Source organism: Copadichromis virginalis, linkage group LG6, assembly GCF_057382275.1.
Source record: "Copadichromis virginalis isolate Kocher_CV1m ecotype Utaka linkage group LG6, C_Virginalis_male_GT1.1, whole genome shotgun sequence".
NCBI classification, from domain to species: domain Eukaryota; kingdom Metazoa; phylum Chordata; class Actinopteri; order Cichliformes; family Cichlidae; genus Copadichromis; species Copadichromis virginalis.
Window position 1 is genome coordinate 27,975,161 of NC_140623.1, and position 14,369 is coordinate 27,989,529.

General features: G+C 40.0%; 1 protein-coding gene across 4 annotated transcripts in view; it reads right to left on the bottom strand.

Annotated features, from left to right (window-relative positions):
- tnrc6c2 (trinucleotide repeat containing adaptor 6C2) overlaps positions 1 to 14,369 on the bottom strand; it is a 141,699-nt gene that overhangs the window by 29,478 nt on the left and 97,852 nt on the right. For 3 of the 4 annotated variants that reach the window (XM_085459662.1, XM_085459659.1, XM_085459660.1), the window contains 3 exons: positions 13,966 to 14,066; positions 13,020 to 13,041; positions 1,665 to 2,066 (listed from right to left, as the gene is read on the bottom strand). In XM_085459662.1, coding sequence (XP_085315788.1) covers positions 1,665 to 2,066; positions 13,020 to 13,041; positions 13,966 to 14,028 — 487 coding nt within the window. In that variant the 5' untranslated portion in view covers positions 14,029 to 14,066. The remainder of the gene's footprint in view (positions 1 to 1,664; positions 2,067 to 13,019; positions 13,042 to 13,965; positions 14,067 to 14,369) is intronic. The other variant, XM_085459663.1, reaches the window with a different exon arrangement.

Consider the following 14,369-nt stretch of genomic DNA (forward strand, 5'->3'; position numbering starts at 1 on the left):
GTGATGCAGTTGCCTTGAATTTACTTCCTGTGAAAATTCTTTAGACAATATTAAAATGAATCCATTTTATATAGATTCTGTGTTTTTATATGATGTCATAATATTAGAATTATTTTTTGATCTTCTTATTTTCTTTTTTTTTAAATTAATTAGCTCTATTATTATATTTTTAAAAACAATACATTAAAAAATAAGTTAAAAAAAACTAATAACACTATTTGTGAAACAACATCAAATGGCTACATAGTGAAAAATAACATCCAAACATAGTAAATTGACTAAATAGACTGAAAAGCACAATTTCTGGCAAAGAGAGTGTCACTGGGTGGCTGCATAGGCTTAAAGCCTTTGTTTGATGCTGTGACTGGTGGCACAGACTTTACTACAACAACAACAGCAGCAGCAGAGCATAGAAAGACCAGCTGACTGTAATGCTGAGGACTGTAGCCTCCTGGCTAGCTAACCATACACCGCAGCAGCTGCAGATTTGTTTACTGAGTAATCCGTGTTCGCACAGCAAATTTAGAGACAATAATGAAAAGCAGCACAGAGCAGCATGATCAAAAGCTAGAGTGGAAAAAAAAGAGACAGGAGATGCAACAAAGATGCAAGCAGATGCTCGTGCTAGATCCTGCGCAAACAATGTGTGGTGTTCTACAGAGGTAGCCTCACATCTGTGTCTTCAAAGCTACGGCTTGTTACGTTGGAGGATGAGAAGTACCCTCACTTTTGCATCTGTGTACATTAAACAGATGGTTAAGATTCCTTTAATAAATAGAAGAAAAATAAAAAGTGACTGTATGAAAAATGCTCATGTCCAAAACCAGAGAAATATAGTTGTAATATTGATATAAATGGCCATGATTTAAGAACACATGACTTGCTTACAAATACACACAAACCACTGTATAATGAGCCCCTCAAGGCAGGTTCAACATTAGTGAACTTCAGGGCCAACAAAGAGTTCGTTAAAAGCCTACCGCTGGTGATTTTAAAAACAGTGCACAAGGCTAAAACCACTTAACCAAGTTCTTCAAACACTAAAATATCCCAGATGGCCTTTGATTATAAAAAAAAGAAAAGAAAAAAAGACATAATTGTCACCGTTATAAGTATCATTATTCACACTAATACACGTAGAAAACACAGACATGCTTTGAAAACATGCATCCAAGTACCAGAACCTCATTACTTCAGAATAGCCACAAAGGGAAATGGGGAAAAAAGCAGCAATCAACTAAAAAAGTCTGAGGCCCGTTTTAATATGGTCAGTCTACCCACAAAATTTTAGGTGGCGAGGCTTGTCATTACATTTGCTGACAGAGAAAGTGCAATTATAATCACTGTTTTTACTGTATTGCCAGTACTGCTTTTCTTATGCGTCTCTAAGAAGAAAAAAGGATGCAAAGTTTGAAATGAAGTTACATCTACAAATGCAAACATCTCTCTCTCATAATCCATCCCAAGATGGATAATGGTTCCTGAATGCTTTAGGAGGGTTTTTGTATATCATGTATATGTATTGTATTATTTAAACTCACTAAAATGCACATCTAACAAGGACAAAAGTCACAACATCACCCTAAAGCAACCACTAAAAAAATATATATATTTATATGAGAAAGCCATTTGGCCGCAATGTTTTTTACTGGACTGACACAAACCTTGGTGGTGTTTGCTCGCAGTGGACGTGGTAGAGTTTGTGGTAGTGCTGCTGGTACTCGTAGAAGAAGAGTAAGATGCTGAGGGTGAAGAGGAGGAAGAGGAGCAAGAGGAGGAGAGAGTGAGAGTGCTGAGGGCTCCTGCTGGCAGTGGCTGGCCTCTCTTCAGTAGCTGCTTGTGCTCCTGCTGACGGAAGCGCGGGGGCACCTCTCTGGGTGGGTAGCGAGCACTGGCAGAGGACAACTGGCACTGTTGCTGAGGGGGAGTCTGAGTCAGGAGCTGGCTACTGCAGGAGGCGCGCTTGCCATTGCCAGAAGAAGAGGAGGAGGAGGAGAGGGGCAGCGTGGGGCTGGCGGGGTGGTGGGATGGGCCGGGACTGGGCTTAGTGGGAGCAGGCTCTGGCACTGGACAGATACAATACATGGGCACACAAGCATTCACACACAGAAAGACAGATGCAGGTAGCAAGGTATTAATGTCGGGGTTAAGTCACTATTAATACTACACAGAGCAGAAGATATTTATTTGTCTGGGCAGTACCAACACTGAAAAAGGCTGAAAATATAGAGCTATTCTTTTTTTATAAGAGAGCTGTCAACCTTTTTAACAGAGCCATATGTATAGCCCACAGCATGCCAGCACATTAAACTTGTCATCTTATCAAATTATATCCTAGCATATTTAATGGTCTTAACTACAATTAATGACACTTGAAGTCTGATGAAAAAAGCTTTAAAGACAGTTTACTAAAAATAGATGTTCATGCAGTTTCTGTAAATTCAGTGTATTTCATTTTATTTATGGTACTATCCAGGTAGTGAGCAATCTAACCTTTTCTCTGCACTTCTCCTGTGAACTATCACCTGAAGTTAACTGCCTCATGTAGCCTGTTGTTGAGCATATGTTACTGACCCAGATGCAATCTATGAAAAGGTCAGATTTTTTCTGCTGAAAGAACACCAACACACAAACACGACGAGATACCTCCTTTTCTCCTAATTAAACTCGCCTCTCTATCTCTTCCTTTCCCAGCACAGACACGCACACTTACACACGTTTCCCTTCCCTGCTGGTTTGGCCTCAGTCTGAACCTTTCCCTGTGGTTACACTGACCAGCCAGCCATCTAATCGAGTGTTAGCCTGAAAGGTGTTATTATTAGTAGGACTTGGATAGTCAGCAACCAAACAGATTGGCTTTGCTAAAGTTTTCTCTACAGGGTGCTGTAAGATTACGCACTTCTTTATCGTCATGGGAACTGAGCAGCTTGTTGGTGTGAGTCTGTGGCTGTAGCATGTATAAGTACTCTACCTCACAATTTCCTGCTGCACAGAAATATTTGCTTTCATACTGACATCAATAGCTTGTAACTCAATAGCTGCTGTGAATTACAGTTTTTTGGTCCAAGGGAAAATACATGATGAATAGTTGATGATGTTATTTTCTATAGTCCCTGGATAGACACAACCATTCTACACAACAGCTGAGACTGCCTTGACTCAAGGGAGTGGGAGAGGGACAGAAAGACAGTTCTTGTATTTGTAGAGGTAGGATGGCCAGTTTGTTCGAATGAAAAATAAATGGAATAGAAATTAATTAGTCCAAGCTGCAAATATCCTATTATCTGTATTTACTTACATTCTCTTTCTTTATTACTTAATTAAATTAGTTATGAATTTCTTATTCTTATCATTACTGGCTGCAAATGCCTGTCTACTTAAAAATAATTGAGTGATCTCATCTTCTTATATTGCAACCAAGCTAAGAAAAACTTTACAATAATATTTGCATCCAAACATTTTCTTTTAACTATCCGGTGTACCTCCAAAATTTAGAATTTAACAGGAGGAAATAAAACAAAAAGAAAATTGCTCATTTTAGTTACATTAGGCCAGAGCTCTGGCCGCAACTCATTATCTGAGATCTATACTTGGCAACTAATGTTATATTTTTATATTCGTCAAAGAACAAACCCATGTGATTGATTTACTAACGGACAACACCCTGGCATGTCCCTTTAAAACTAAAAAATGTGCTGTGTCCTTCCCTACCTTTGCATTCTCTCTAGTCAGGGCACTGCTGGGGAATTCCCCAATATCACTCAGCTCTTTGCCCAAAGAGGGTCTCGTCCCTTGGTTGGACAGACTCTAGTAGTTGTTCTGCTACTGAGATTTGCTGTGAACTAGAAGGCCAGTGCTCCAACCAAAGCTCACTTTGGTGGCAGAGCAGAATAAGGCTTACCAGTTTGCAGGTGCAGTCTAACAAGGTGAAAATGGAGGTCATCCACAGAGGCGACTGCTTTTATTACTCAGTTTCATGTCACTTAGCAAATAATATATTTGCAGAGAACCACTTAAGACCTACATTTTCAATATTTAAACATTATAAATGTAAATACACAAATAAACCTATAATAAAATATAATGCAATACGCTCACCTTATTGGGTGTGTTGACAATCATGTTTTTGCATTGGTAATTAATAAACATTTTCTATAGTGATAAAAAGATTCAAGGTCCTGTTTGCCAAAATACTACACGTGTGAATTGGTTGAATATGTTCAACTTCAATTTAAAATTAAATTAGATTCAATTTCAAATTTTACTCTGAGAGTCTGAGAGGGAAGAGCTCCAGTGGGGTGAGATGGTACTATAAGGTCACTCAGATAAGATGGGGTCAAACTGCCCACTGAGATCACCAAACGCTGGAAGGTTATTGCACTCTGACCATAGTTGCTTGCAGCTATATTTAGGGGTTCAGTCTCTCTGGTATGAGAGTCTAAACTACTCCTACAGCAGGCCTATACTGCAGTGGTAGTAATTAACCACACAGTGACATGCACACACCAGCCAACATTACCGCATAGGAGGTTAAAATAAATCAGAGTGCAGAGGTATTCGCTGTGGCTGCCAAAAGCTTGTCCAAAAGCACAGCTGAAAACAGAGGCCCTCTCAGGGTGCCTACCTGCTGAAACACACTAACAGCAGGGGAATTTGCATTGATCTGTATCAGAAAGAAATACAAATTACAACCACTCACTAATATATGTTTTTTTCCTGTAGAGAGTATTTTAAGTATTTGTATTATTTTTATTTGAAATCAAAACATAATGATCTTTAAAAAAATAAATTAAAAAAAACATCCACTTCCCATACACAAAGAGTGTTATTCCACAGGCATACAAACGCACATTTAAGGTAAGAATTTTATATTTTGCATAGTATTTGACACATACAGGCAAAAAGACACTTTCATAGTTGTTTTCATCCAATTCAATTGAGTTTTTAGAAAGAGAGAAAGAGGGAGCCTGTGAGAGAGACAGGGATAAGAAGAACCTTCCCCCTTCCAGCAGTATGTGGTTGGCTGTTGGCTTGGAACTGCAGCTGGTGACGCACATCTGATTTAATTCAGCGCTGCCCGCCTGACATTGTCTCAGCCAATCGTACACCGGTATGGTGAATACACGCCGCCCTGCCCCCTTCCCTTTCTGTTCTACCCACTGTTTCCACCCGTTTCTCCCCTCATCTTCCCACCAGCAAGTTACTTCGTAGCCCCAGTGCTCACTCACTCTCTTGCCATTCCTTTTTTCCATGCCTCCTTGTCTTTCACTGCTCACTATGTTATTCTCCCTCAGGGCCTTTATCCATCTTGATCCCTCATCTCTAGCCTTTCTGTCTCTTTTCACCCATGCCTTGTTTCTGTCTTTTTTCCTTGCCATGTTCTTGTTTCCACTTCCTTATCCTTCCACTCCGAATCTCAACCTTTCATTCAACCTGCCTTTATACCTTCTTTCTTCTCTCTTTGGTCTTTCTTCAAACTCCAGCCCAAAGTTTCTACTATACATCTTTTGCTTCCAGTTCTCCACATTTCTGTTACAAAAAGGAAAATCTTTTTTTTTTGTCTGATTAGCCACACACACACACACACACACACACACAACAATACAATCTGTTTGTTGTGGTAGTAACAAGGGTACTTTAAGACAATAAATGTCTTTCACACATATACAATAACTATTAAACTTTTTTTTAAATCATGCTGTCAAAACTTCCTTGCAAGGAAGCTTAAAAAAAACATCTCTTCTATAACACTTCCAAACTGGATAATGTGTAACCACCCTCAGTGTAATCTGTATTTAATAAGTACATCAGAATTGAGAATGAGAATTAATGCTCTCCTGAGAGGGAAGTAATGTGCGCGTGTGTGTGTGTGTGTAGACAGACAAAAATGAGACGTCAAAAATGGCTGTCTGAGTGCGTAAGAGGTGAGAAAAATAGTACAGACACTGTTCCCCTCTACCCTGCACAAACATAAATACATTTAATGAGACACGTCTTTTATTTTGCTCAGAGAGATTCCTAATCCATGATGGATGGTTAAGTGCTTTTGAAGAGGTGGGGGGGGGGGGTTTACAGAAAAAGAGAGCCAAGGAGAAAAAAATAAAATAAGAGGTGTGTGTGTGTGGAAGGTGGAGGGGGTCCCTTGGATAAGTGTATAAGTATAAAAGATTAAAAGAGGAAAGTGAAGCATATGCTGGTTCACTGGGAATGGCAATGAAATTTACTGAATAAATTCATAATTTATAATTCACTGTTTATTAAGCTCTTCTAAAAGGTCCAGTATCTTTTCTTAGAGATTCTAACTCAGATTAAAAAAACAAAAAAGCAAAAGAAAACATTTTATAAATATTCACTCACAAGCAGGATTTAAAAGAATCTGAAGACATATTTACTGGGCATTTAAAATCAAACTACAACTTTTCGACAATATCTCGATAAGAAACTAATTTTTAAAACTGCAAGGAAAGACAAATGGACTATTGGAAATAACTGTTTTACTAGCAATTGTAAATACAAAACTATTTGAAACTTCAACTAGTGCTGTGAAAACCAAATTTAGGCTTTTATGATGTGGTGGTCTGGCCCTTAGTGCCTCTAACTGAACCTGAAAATGAGAGCCAATTAAGTAAGCATCTGTATCAAGTGCCCTGCAAATTCCATTAAACCCTCCAGCTCAAGGACTCTCTGCAACCTCGCACCAAAGTTTTAATTAAAGCAACTCTTTTCACTAAATGGTTAATTACACAATCAAAAGGATCAGTGGCTTAAGAATAGTCTGCAAAAAAAACATTAAAAAAAAACAAAAAACTTCAGCCGCAAACTGAAGTTTATAACAAAATCACATATAGAACTGAAAATCCACGAATGAAGCACAAAAAGAGGGTATCTGCTATTATAAAGAACTGATTTGCTCCTTGAGCTTAGTGCCAGGCAGTGCAGGTTCACAGATCTCTTCTATTGTCTGCTGAGCCACTTTATTATGCAGCCATGTTTATAGAGGGGGGAGGGACAGACGCAACGCACAGGCTTCTATGCCCTACACGGTGCCAAATTTCTCAATGTAACAACATCCAAGAAGCAGAAAAGGTAAAGAAAACCCCTGGAAGGTTACAAAGTGCATTACACACAATAACTTTTTACAAACTGTGTTCGACTGTGTGTGCTGCAGTGCTTCCTCTTTGCATATGTAAACAAGGCAAAGAAAGAAAGCATGTCTATACCCTAGCAAAAGTAGTGGAACACAGACTAAATTTGCAGGCAATATGTAAGCAGAGGCACTAACACCACAATCACCACATCAGAGTCAAGTCCCTCCCCAGAAATCTGATCAGGACTCCTTTCATTACACTGCTCTGTGCATTTCATCTACAATTCTCACAATTGGCACAATATTCTTGTTTACCTGGAGACGCCAGTTGCTGTAATTTGTTACTTTCTATAGCAAGTGTAATAAATGTCTAAATATAATCAACAAGCATTGTGAGTATAAAGCAGATGGCAATGTTCTGCAAAGAGACGTTGGTTCTACAAAGAAATTAGGTTTGGCTGTTTCGATGAGATGACTCTTCACTTACAGGCAAATGCATGTGCGTGTGTCCGATTTTGCACTCAAATGGTCAAGTGGGTGTGTCTATAGAGAGCCCCATCTGTCTGTATAAGAAAAGAAAAAAAAAAAAAAACCACACAGAGAGAGAGAAAATTCTCACCCCTCACCCATCCTATAAAAGGACCACTACTATAGAGACTGACAGTTGCCTAATGCACCTCCATGTGCCTGTTGTGACCCCTTCTCCCACCACGCCTCTTCTACACTCTCTCCATAATTAGTGCCGCCATATTCTGGCTGTGCCAGGTTCATCTCAGCCGTGTCTCACCTGCTTGTTAGTATTATGACAGAGTGGCCTCAAGAACCCCTTTTTGCTTTTTAACCCTAATACCAGCCAACTTCAAACGAGGTAAAAAGCCTTAACGAGATCGCACTACACCTCTCTCCGAGGTCAGTGCCTGAGTGCAACGATCGGCTGTGAATCCCTCTGGCTCTGATAGCTCCATAGTGTGATTCAAGGTTTGTAAACTTTTAAAGGCTGATACATAAATGAGGAACAAAGTCTGCCCCAGTTATAATGTTAGTGTTATTAGAGTCAAGGGAGCTCAATTTGAGTATCAGTTTAACAATCTGAGCAGAACTCATTGGGGGTCTACAAAAGAATGTTTTCATACATAGGTATTTTATGACTACAGGTCCCAGACATTATTGCCTTACATTTTATACAAAAGACCACTTACATGGGTGAAAAACAAGTCAATCCCCATAGACGTCTATGCCCAACTATCTAAACAATCAAGTACAGAACCCTTAATTATTAATTCTGCATACATGGGAGGCACCCATAAAGTCTTTGGATGAAGTATTGGCTGCTGAAGGTCAGTTTTAAGTCCGACTTAAAACTGGGCTTCCCAAACCTATGGGTCACGGTGATTATGGACATCATTGAACTTGAACTGTAAGTCAAGTATAAATTGCCATATGGACAAGATCACCTTTTTGGGGGAGCAAGCTGCCATATGAGGGGGAGACCAGACAGTTTTACAACATTAAACAAACAAATTGGCATAGACCTCGCGCTTCAAAAACAGGCTTAAGTGTCATTCATATCCTTCTCGATACATCCTATTAATCTGCCTGGTATTTGACATAAAGCAGCTCTCCGGTGGGGGAGAACAAGGTGATGGGGGAGGTATGTGAGGCTCTCTTGTCAGCAGCTTGTGAGTGATCATACAACATGAATACGGAGGGAGGAGAGCATTGTTTAAGTCTGAGCGTCCCCCTTGTTTTCCTTTATCGCTTCCCTTGGTCCATTCCTACATCCCTCACTTTCCCCTAACACTTGACATTCATGTGGGGTGAGCACACAGGGAGTAAAGGAAAAACAATTATGCTTGGCAGTCATAAATCCACAGGACGTAATTCACAAGCTATTCACTATTAATTCATTCAGTGTTTAGAAATGTGTTTAACAGCGGAAAAAAAGCAGCCCAAATGTTAAAGTAAATTAGCCTCTAATTAGATTGCAATTCATGAAATTCCATTTGAGCTGTGTTGACGCAATTAATAGCATGTGAAATTGCGAATGAATCCAATGCGGTATTAAAAGGACACACTTGTGTTTATGTGTGTCTGTTGCCACTTTGAAAACATAATGCTGTTACCACCATGGTGACACCGTGTAAATATGTTTCTCCTCGGATGCGGTCGCTGGGACACGTAGAGGGTAATGAAACAGGCGGAAGTAACAGCATGGTCAAAGAGGAGAGTGAGGAACGAGGTACTGACAGACAGCACATTAAATTTCCAACCTTTCATCAGGGAAAAGCACACAAGCAGGAGAAACAGAGACTGCAGATTTTCTGATTATCGGAGAGTAGGAATGTAAGAGAGACAGCGTGGTGTTCCTTGTGGCTTTTTGTTTCTAAATGTAGTTTTCTAATTTTTTTTTGTTTTGTATTTTTGAGTTCCGTTTGTCTAACTTCCTGTTTGGGCCATGTTTTCTTACAAATTCAATCATATTTGTATGTCCGCACATGTGTTTGTGCATGCTAAGAGCAATCTTGGCAAGGACATTATTATCTTGGCAGTTTTGCAGTTAAACAATGTAAGCTTCCTTCACTGAAAACATATTGAAAGGCTCCAAGTCGCTGCAATGAGCACGTTTTGATGGCTGTGGGTATCAAACTCACTACGTACCCTGTGTCTCTGTGTATGTGCACATGCTTTTGTCAAGGTTAGTAGATATGTGTAGCAATCAAATCGACTGATTGTGATTGCAGCAGGAGCAAAGATTGTGATGAAGGTGCGTTTGTGCTGGGGGTGAATAATCAGCGTCTCCGAGGTACTGGGGGACCAAGAGGGGGGAGGATGGAAAGGCTCTGTATAGGCAGAGGTCCAGCCTGTCTGTGCGTGTGTGTGTGTGTGTGTGTGTGTAGGAGGGAGTGGGGGTGGGTTGGGGCAATGGGACACTGCCTCCTGGAACCTTGCATTCTGTGAAGCTCCATGCCTAATAGGGGGCAGAGAAGTTAATTCCAGTGCGCCGAAGCTTTATCTCATTTTCATACATATGAACGCGCCAGGCCGAGATCGATTACCGCAAACAAATTGAAATGCCTGGGACCAGGGAGGCCTGCAGAGAGGAAAGCAGCAAAAGGCAGAGAGGGTGGGGAGTGGTAGTGTGTATGTGACTATGAATTTCTGAAAGTGTATAAGGAAGACAGAATGCACTGATATGGATGGAAAGACACAAATCACTACCGCATACCGATTTCCCCGGTCTTGCGTGCATACACGCGAGCAGACACACACACACTTACACCTCTATTATTTAGTGTCATGCATGAAAACCCATCTCATTCTAGTCGATGCCACATTCCTTTTAAAAGCTATTGCAGATGGGAGGTTATAAGCAAACTCACAGAAGTCCTGATTTCTCGATTAGTCTTCTTTCACCTACTTTCTTTATCTGTCTGTTTGCATGACTACCCACTACATAAACGCAATCAGTTTCTCATCCCATGTCCTTTTCCCTCTCTATCTCTCATTAAACACACCATAAAATAAATCTCCATGTCATTAGTCCTCTGCTATATTAGTGTCGTCATTGACTCTTGACGGTCATTTTTGGCACTTGTCTGCTGCTCGCTGCTTCATTACTTCCCTTCCTCTTTTCCTTTCTTCATTTTTGCTTTTATGTGGAACCAAAACAGCTCGTTACACTTCCTATTTCTTCTCTCTCGCTCCCTTTTTTCCCTTCGTAACTGTGCCCTAATCCATGGGTTTCTCTCCTAAAAAGAGTTTTCCCCCCTTCCCTTCTTGGCATTTCAATTGCTGCATCACACATCCAACATACACAGTTCATACAGCGCAGCAAGAAAATATGAAGACTGTGCTATGCTTTTCATTATTTAGACATTTATTTGGCACACTGGCTTTCAAATCTAACAATGGAAACATCAGTGTAGCAGGATGTGCTTTATATATAGTGCCTACATTTTAAAGCAAGTTAGTAAAAAGGGCTCCTGAACTGAGCAGCACAGTGAAGATGGCTGTAAAACATGCTTTTCAGAGCACCACCGGTGGCTATAGCACATTTCTGCTCATGTATATAATGCATCTAATTACTTTCAGTGCACTAAATTGGAGGGTTTGGTTTTTAAAAAAAAAAAAAAAAAAATAGCAACAGCTGCAGATTTGCAGGGCCAAAACACATTACTGGTCAAAAGGTATTGCCTCATATTTAAATACAAGATCTCTGATGACAAATAGGAAGATGCACAAAGAAACAATGCAGGCTTTCACAACACAAAACAGCATGTGACACGTATTGTTGGCCACATCCTGTGGTTAGGTGGACGGCTACAGCCTAACAACATAATCTTTTCCATGCTCCTTGTCTAATGCATTATGCGGATCATTGGTAAAGTTTGAGAAAACAAATAAACGTGCAGCAGTCCTGCTTGCCTTTAATGCGTCATCAGTGACCAAAACATACATTTTCTGTTGTAAATGCCAGCATACATGTGTGAAAGTAACGTATATTAGTACAAACTGTTTCTGGAAAAGATCTCAGTGAATATGTCCTGTGTACAAAAAAGAAAACCCACTATAAAATGTGCCTCTTCACTCCTGATGTTCTTTGTTAATATTTGTGACAAGCCCCCATCTGAGTACTATGCAAGCAGAAGTCATACAAATGTTGAATTGAATTGTAGCCCTAGAGGAGTCTGATATTTTAATCTCTCACTGAAGCAGAAGAACAGTGGCATTAAATGCTTATTGAAATTGGATGCATTCAGCTTTGTAGGCAGCTTTGAAACTTGGTTAATAGGTCAAACTCACAGACAGTGCAGTGAAACACAGGGAGGGTAATTAAATAGGCAGGTCAGAGTCCAAGGCAAGCTGTGGTGACCTTTGTTAAAGCCTCACAGTTTCACCCAGATGGCCAAACTGCTGCTCAAACTGGCAAAGTGCAGGTGCTAAGAGACACACTAAGAAAAAAACCCAGACAGGATGAAATCTTCTGCCATCTTCAATCCAACACTACCATGCATTAACAGAAACCTTTAGTTTAGGTATTTAGCATTAACAGCATTTTTTTAAGTGTCAACACAGGAATAACCTCACTGTGTTGCTAAGTGACAACAAAGCGGGAGGGTGTGCTTGATAATTATCCTCGTCCATGATGTATGAAAATTCAGGTTTGAAAGCAGATCGCAAATTATGGAGGCAATGGAGCATTTTAGATGTTCTTAACTAACAATTGTTCATTCCTTTTAATGCAGACAGCTGGGACACAACGCTTCCATATTTCATTTTATACCGGTATGCATGTGGATGTAAGCTACTGCATTAAAGTAGAACTCTATTTAGAAATCTATTTATAAAACAAAAGCATGCAAATCTATTGGCTGTACAGATCGTTATACATGTCTTACTTAAACAATCCAAATTACAAACTTGTTACAGGAACAAGAACGCTGAGAAACTATTTTAACATCTTAAGAAATTGCAGAGGGGATATGAGGACACTGTTCCTTTAGTTTTGCATTTCAGCTGAACACCATTTGCTTCTTTTATCCCACTCATCCTCTCCCTTCTTTCTATAGCCCATCCCCCCATCGCTTTACCTACAGCACACTCAGTGAGCTGTCTGGGTCCCCTCACGCCTCACTGCCTGGTGCTCCTGGCATACTGAGCGTCACTCTGCATTAAAACGCCCCTGTATTTGCTCTAATGAGCGTCTGCATGTGTGTGTGCCGAGTCAAACAGCACAATTGTGCATGCATGTGCAAAATGTGTGTGTCCATCTGTGTACAAGAATGCTAAATGCTACGTGTGTATAATGCATAAATAATGTGTGTGCCTTTATGTATTAATCAGAGCTGATTAATGTACATCAGTGGCTGGAATGTAGTGTTAGAAAATGAAGTATATGAGAGGGTGTAGTTTGTCTGCTCATGACACTCACCTTTGGGTTTCTGATCAGCAGCCTGCAGAGGAGAAGAGAAACTGATTTAGGAAATGAATAGTTTAAGTATGATGTTCACAAATAAATCAAACGACTAGTGCTACCGAATAAAGTGAGCCTATCGTTTCAAGACATCAGTGAACAGAAGTAGTCATTTGGTCCTTTAATGGAAATTTGCTGCCTACATTTCAACAAATCAACCATTAAGCACTTACAATAAAACCACTCCATGCACAGGGGCAACTTAAGTGAAGGCTAGTATCCTATCTATTTTAATAACAGAAAAGTGTGTGTAATGGATAGCACTGAGGTTTCTCACGTGACGTCATGCGCACACTGTGCGAGACATATCGGACATGATACAATCACTGTTTGTTAGGTCGCTGGATGTTTGGGCTGTTGCTTGGTGAAATCAGTCATAACTAAGGTGGTACTTTGGTTGCTCACAGATGGCCACGGTTGCCTAGAGTTTTTCATGTTCGTCTGCAAATACTTGCCAGCTAGAAGTGGAAGTACTTTATATACCAGAAATGGAGAGGGTTCATCTTCACAGTAAAAGCTGTACTTCGGCGTTGCAGCCAACATGTTTCAAAGTGTGCAACTTTTATTGTGAGGGCAAACTGTAAATTTCCATTGTGCATCACACTTTTACGGTTTCAGCACAGCTCAGAGAGTAGCTGGTTAGGCTACAAGGCTGCCACTTCCACTCAAAACAAGACTGCAGCAATATGCTAGCAACCACAAGGAGGTTTTTACCAAGAGGTTGGGGAATACATGTTTCCCTAGTGACAGGGGGTCACTGACTGGTCCAAAGGCCTGTCTGACTTGCCGGTTATTAACTTGACCATCACAATGATTGTCACATGTCCAAAAATGGTGGACAAGTCAGCATCACTTGATTAGCACTCACATGTCTGCAAAGCCTTAATAGGGGTTTTATATTCACCTTTTTCTGAGCAATTTCCTTCTTGGTCTTTTCTTCTTGTTTTTTCTTTTTCTTTTCTTCCATCAAATGGTTCTCTTTCTTCTGTTGCTAGCTTCTCTCAGCTGTTCAACAAGAAGGGGAAAGAATGATGAGTAAAAAAGAAAAAAAGAAGAGCACAATTAAGGAATACTTCTACACATTATAACTGGTATGATCTGCATTGTAGACTTTGGACATCAAGAGTTATTCAGAAACATCTTGGCCCCACACTGTAAATTGTTTGTTTTGTTCATTTTTAAACTTTAAATGAACTTAAATGGTAATGCAATATTACTGTTACTTTTTTTTTTTTAATTTCAGGGGATTTCAAGCATGTTCAAAAGCACACATTAACTTGTAGTACCTTCCTTATGAGCCATTTGTAA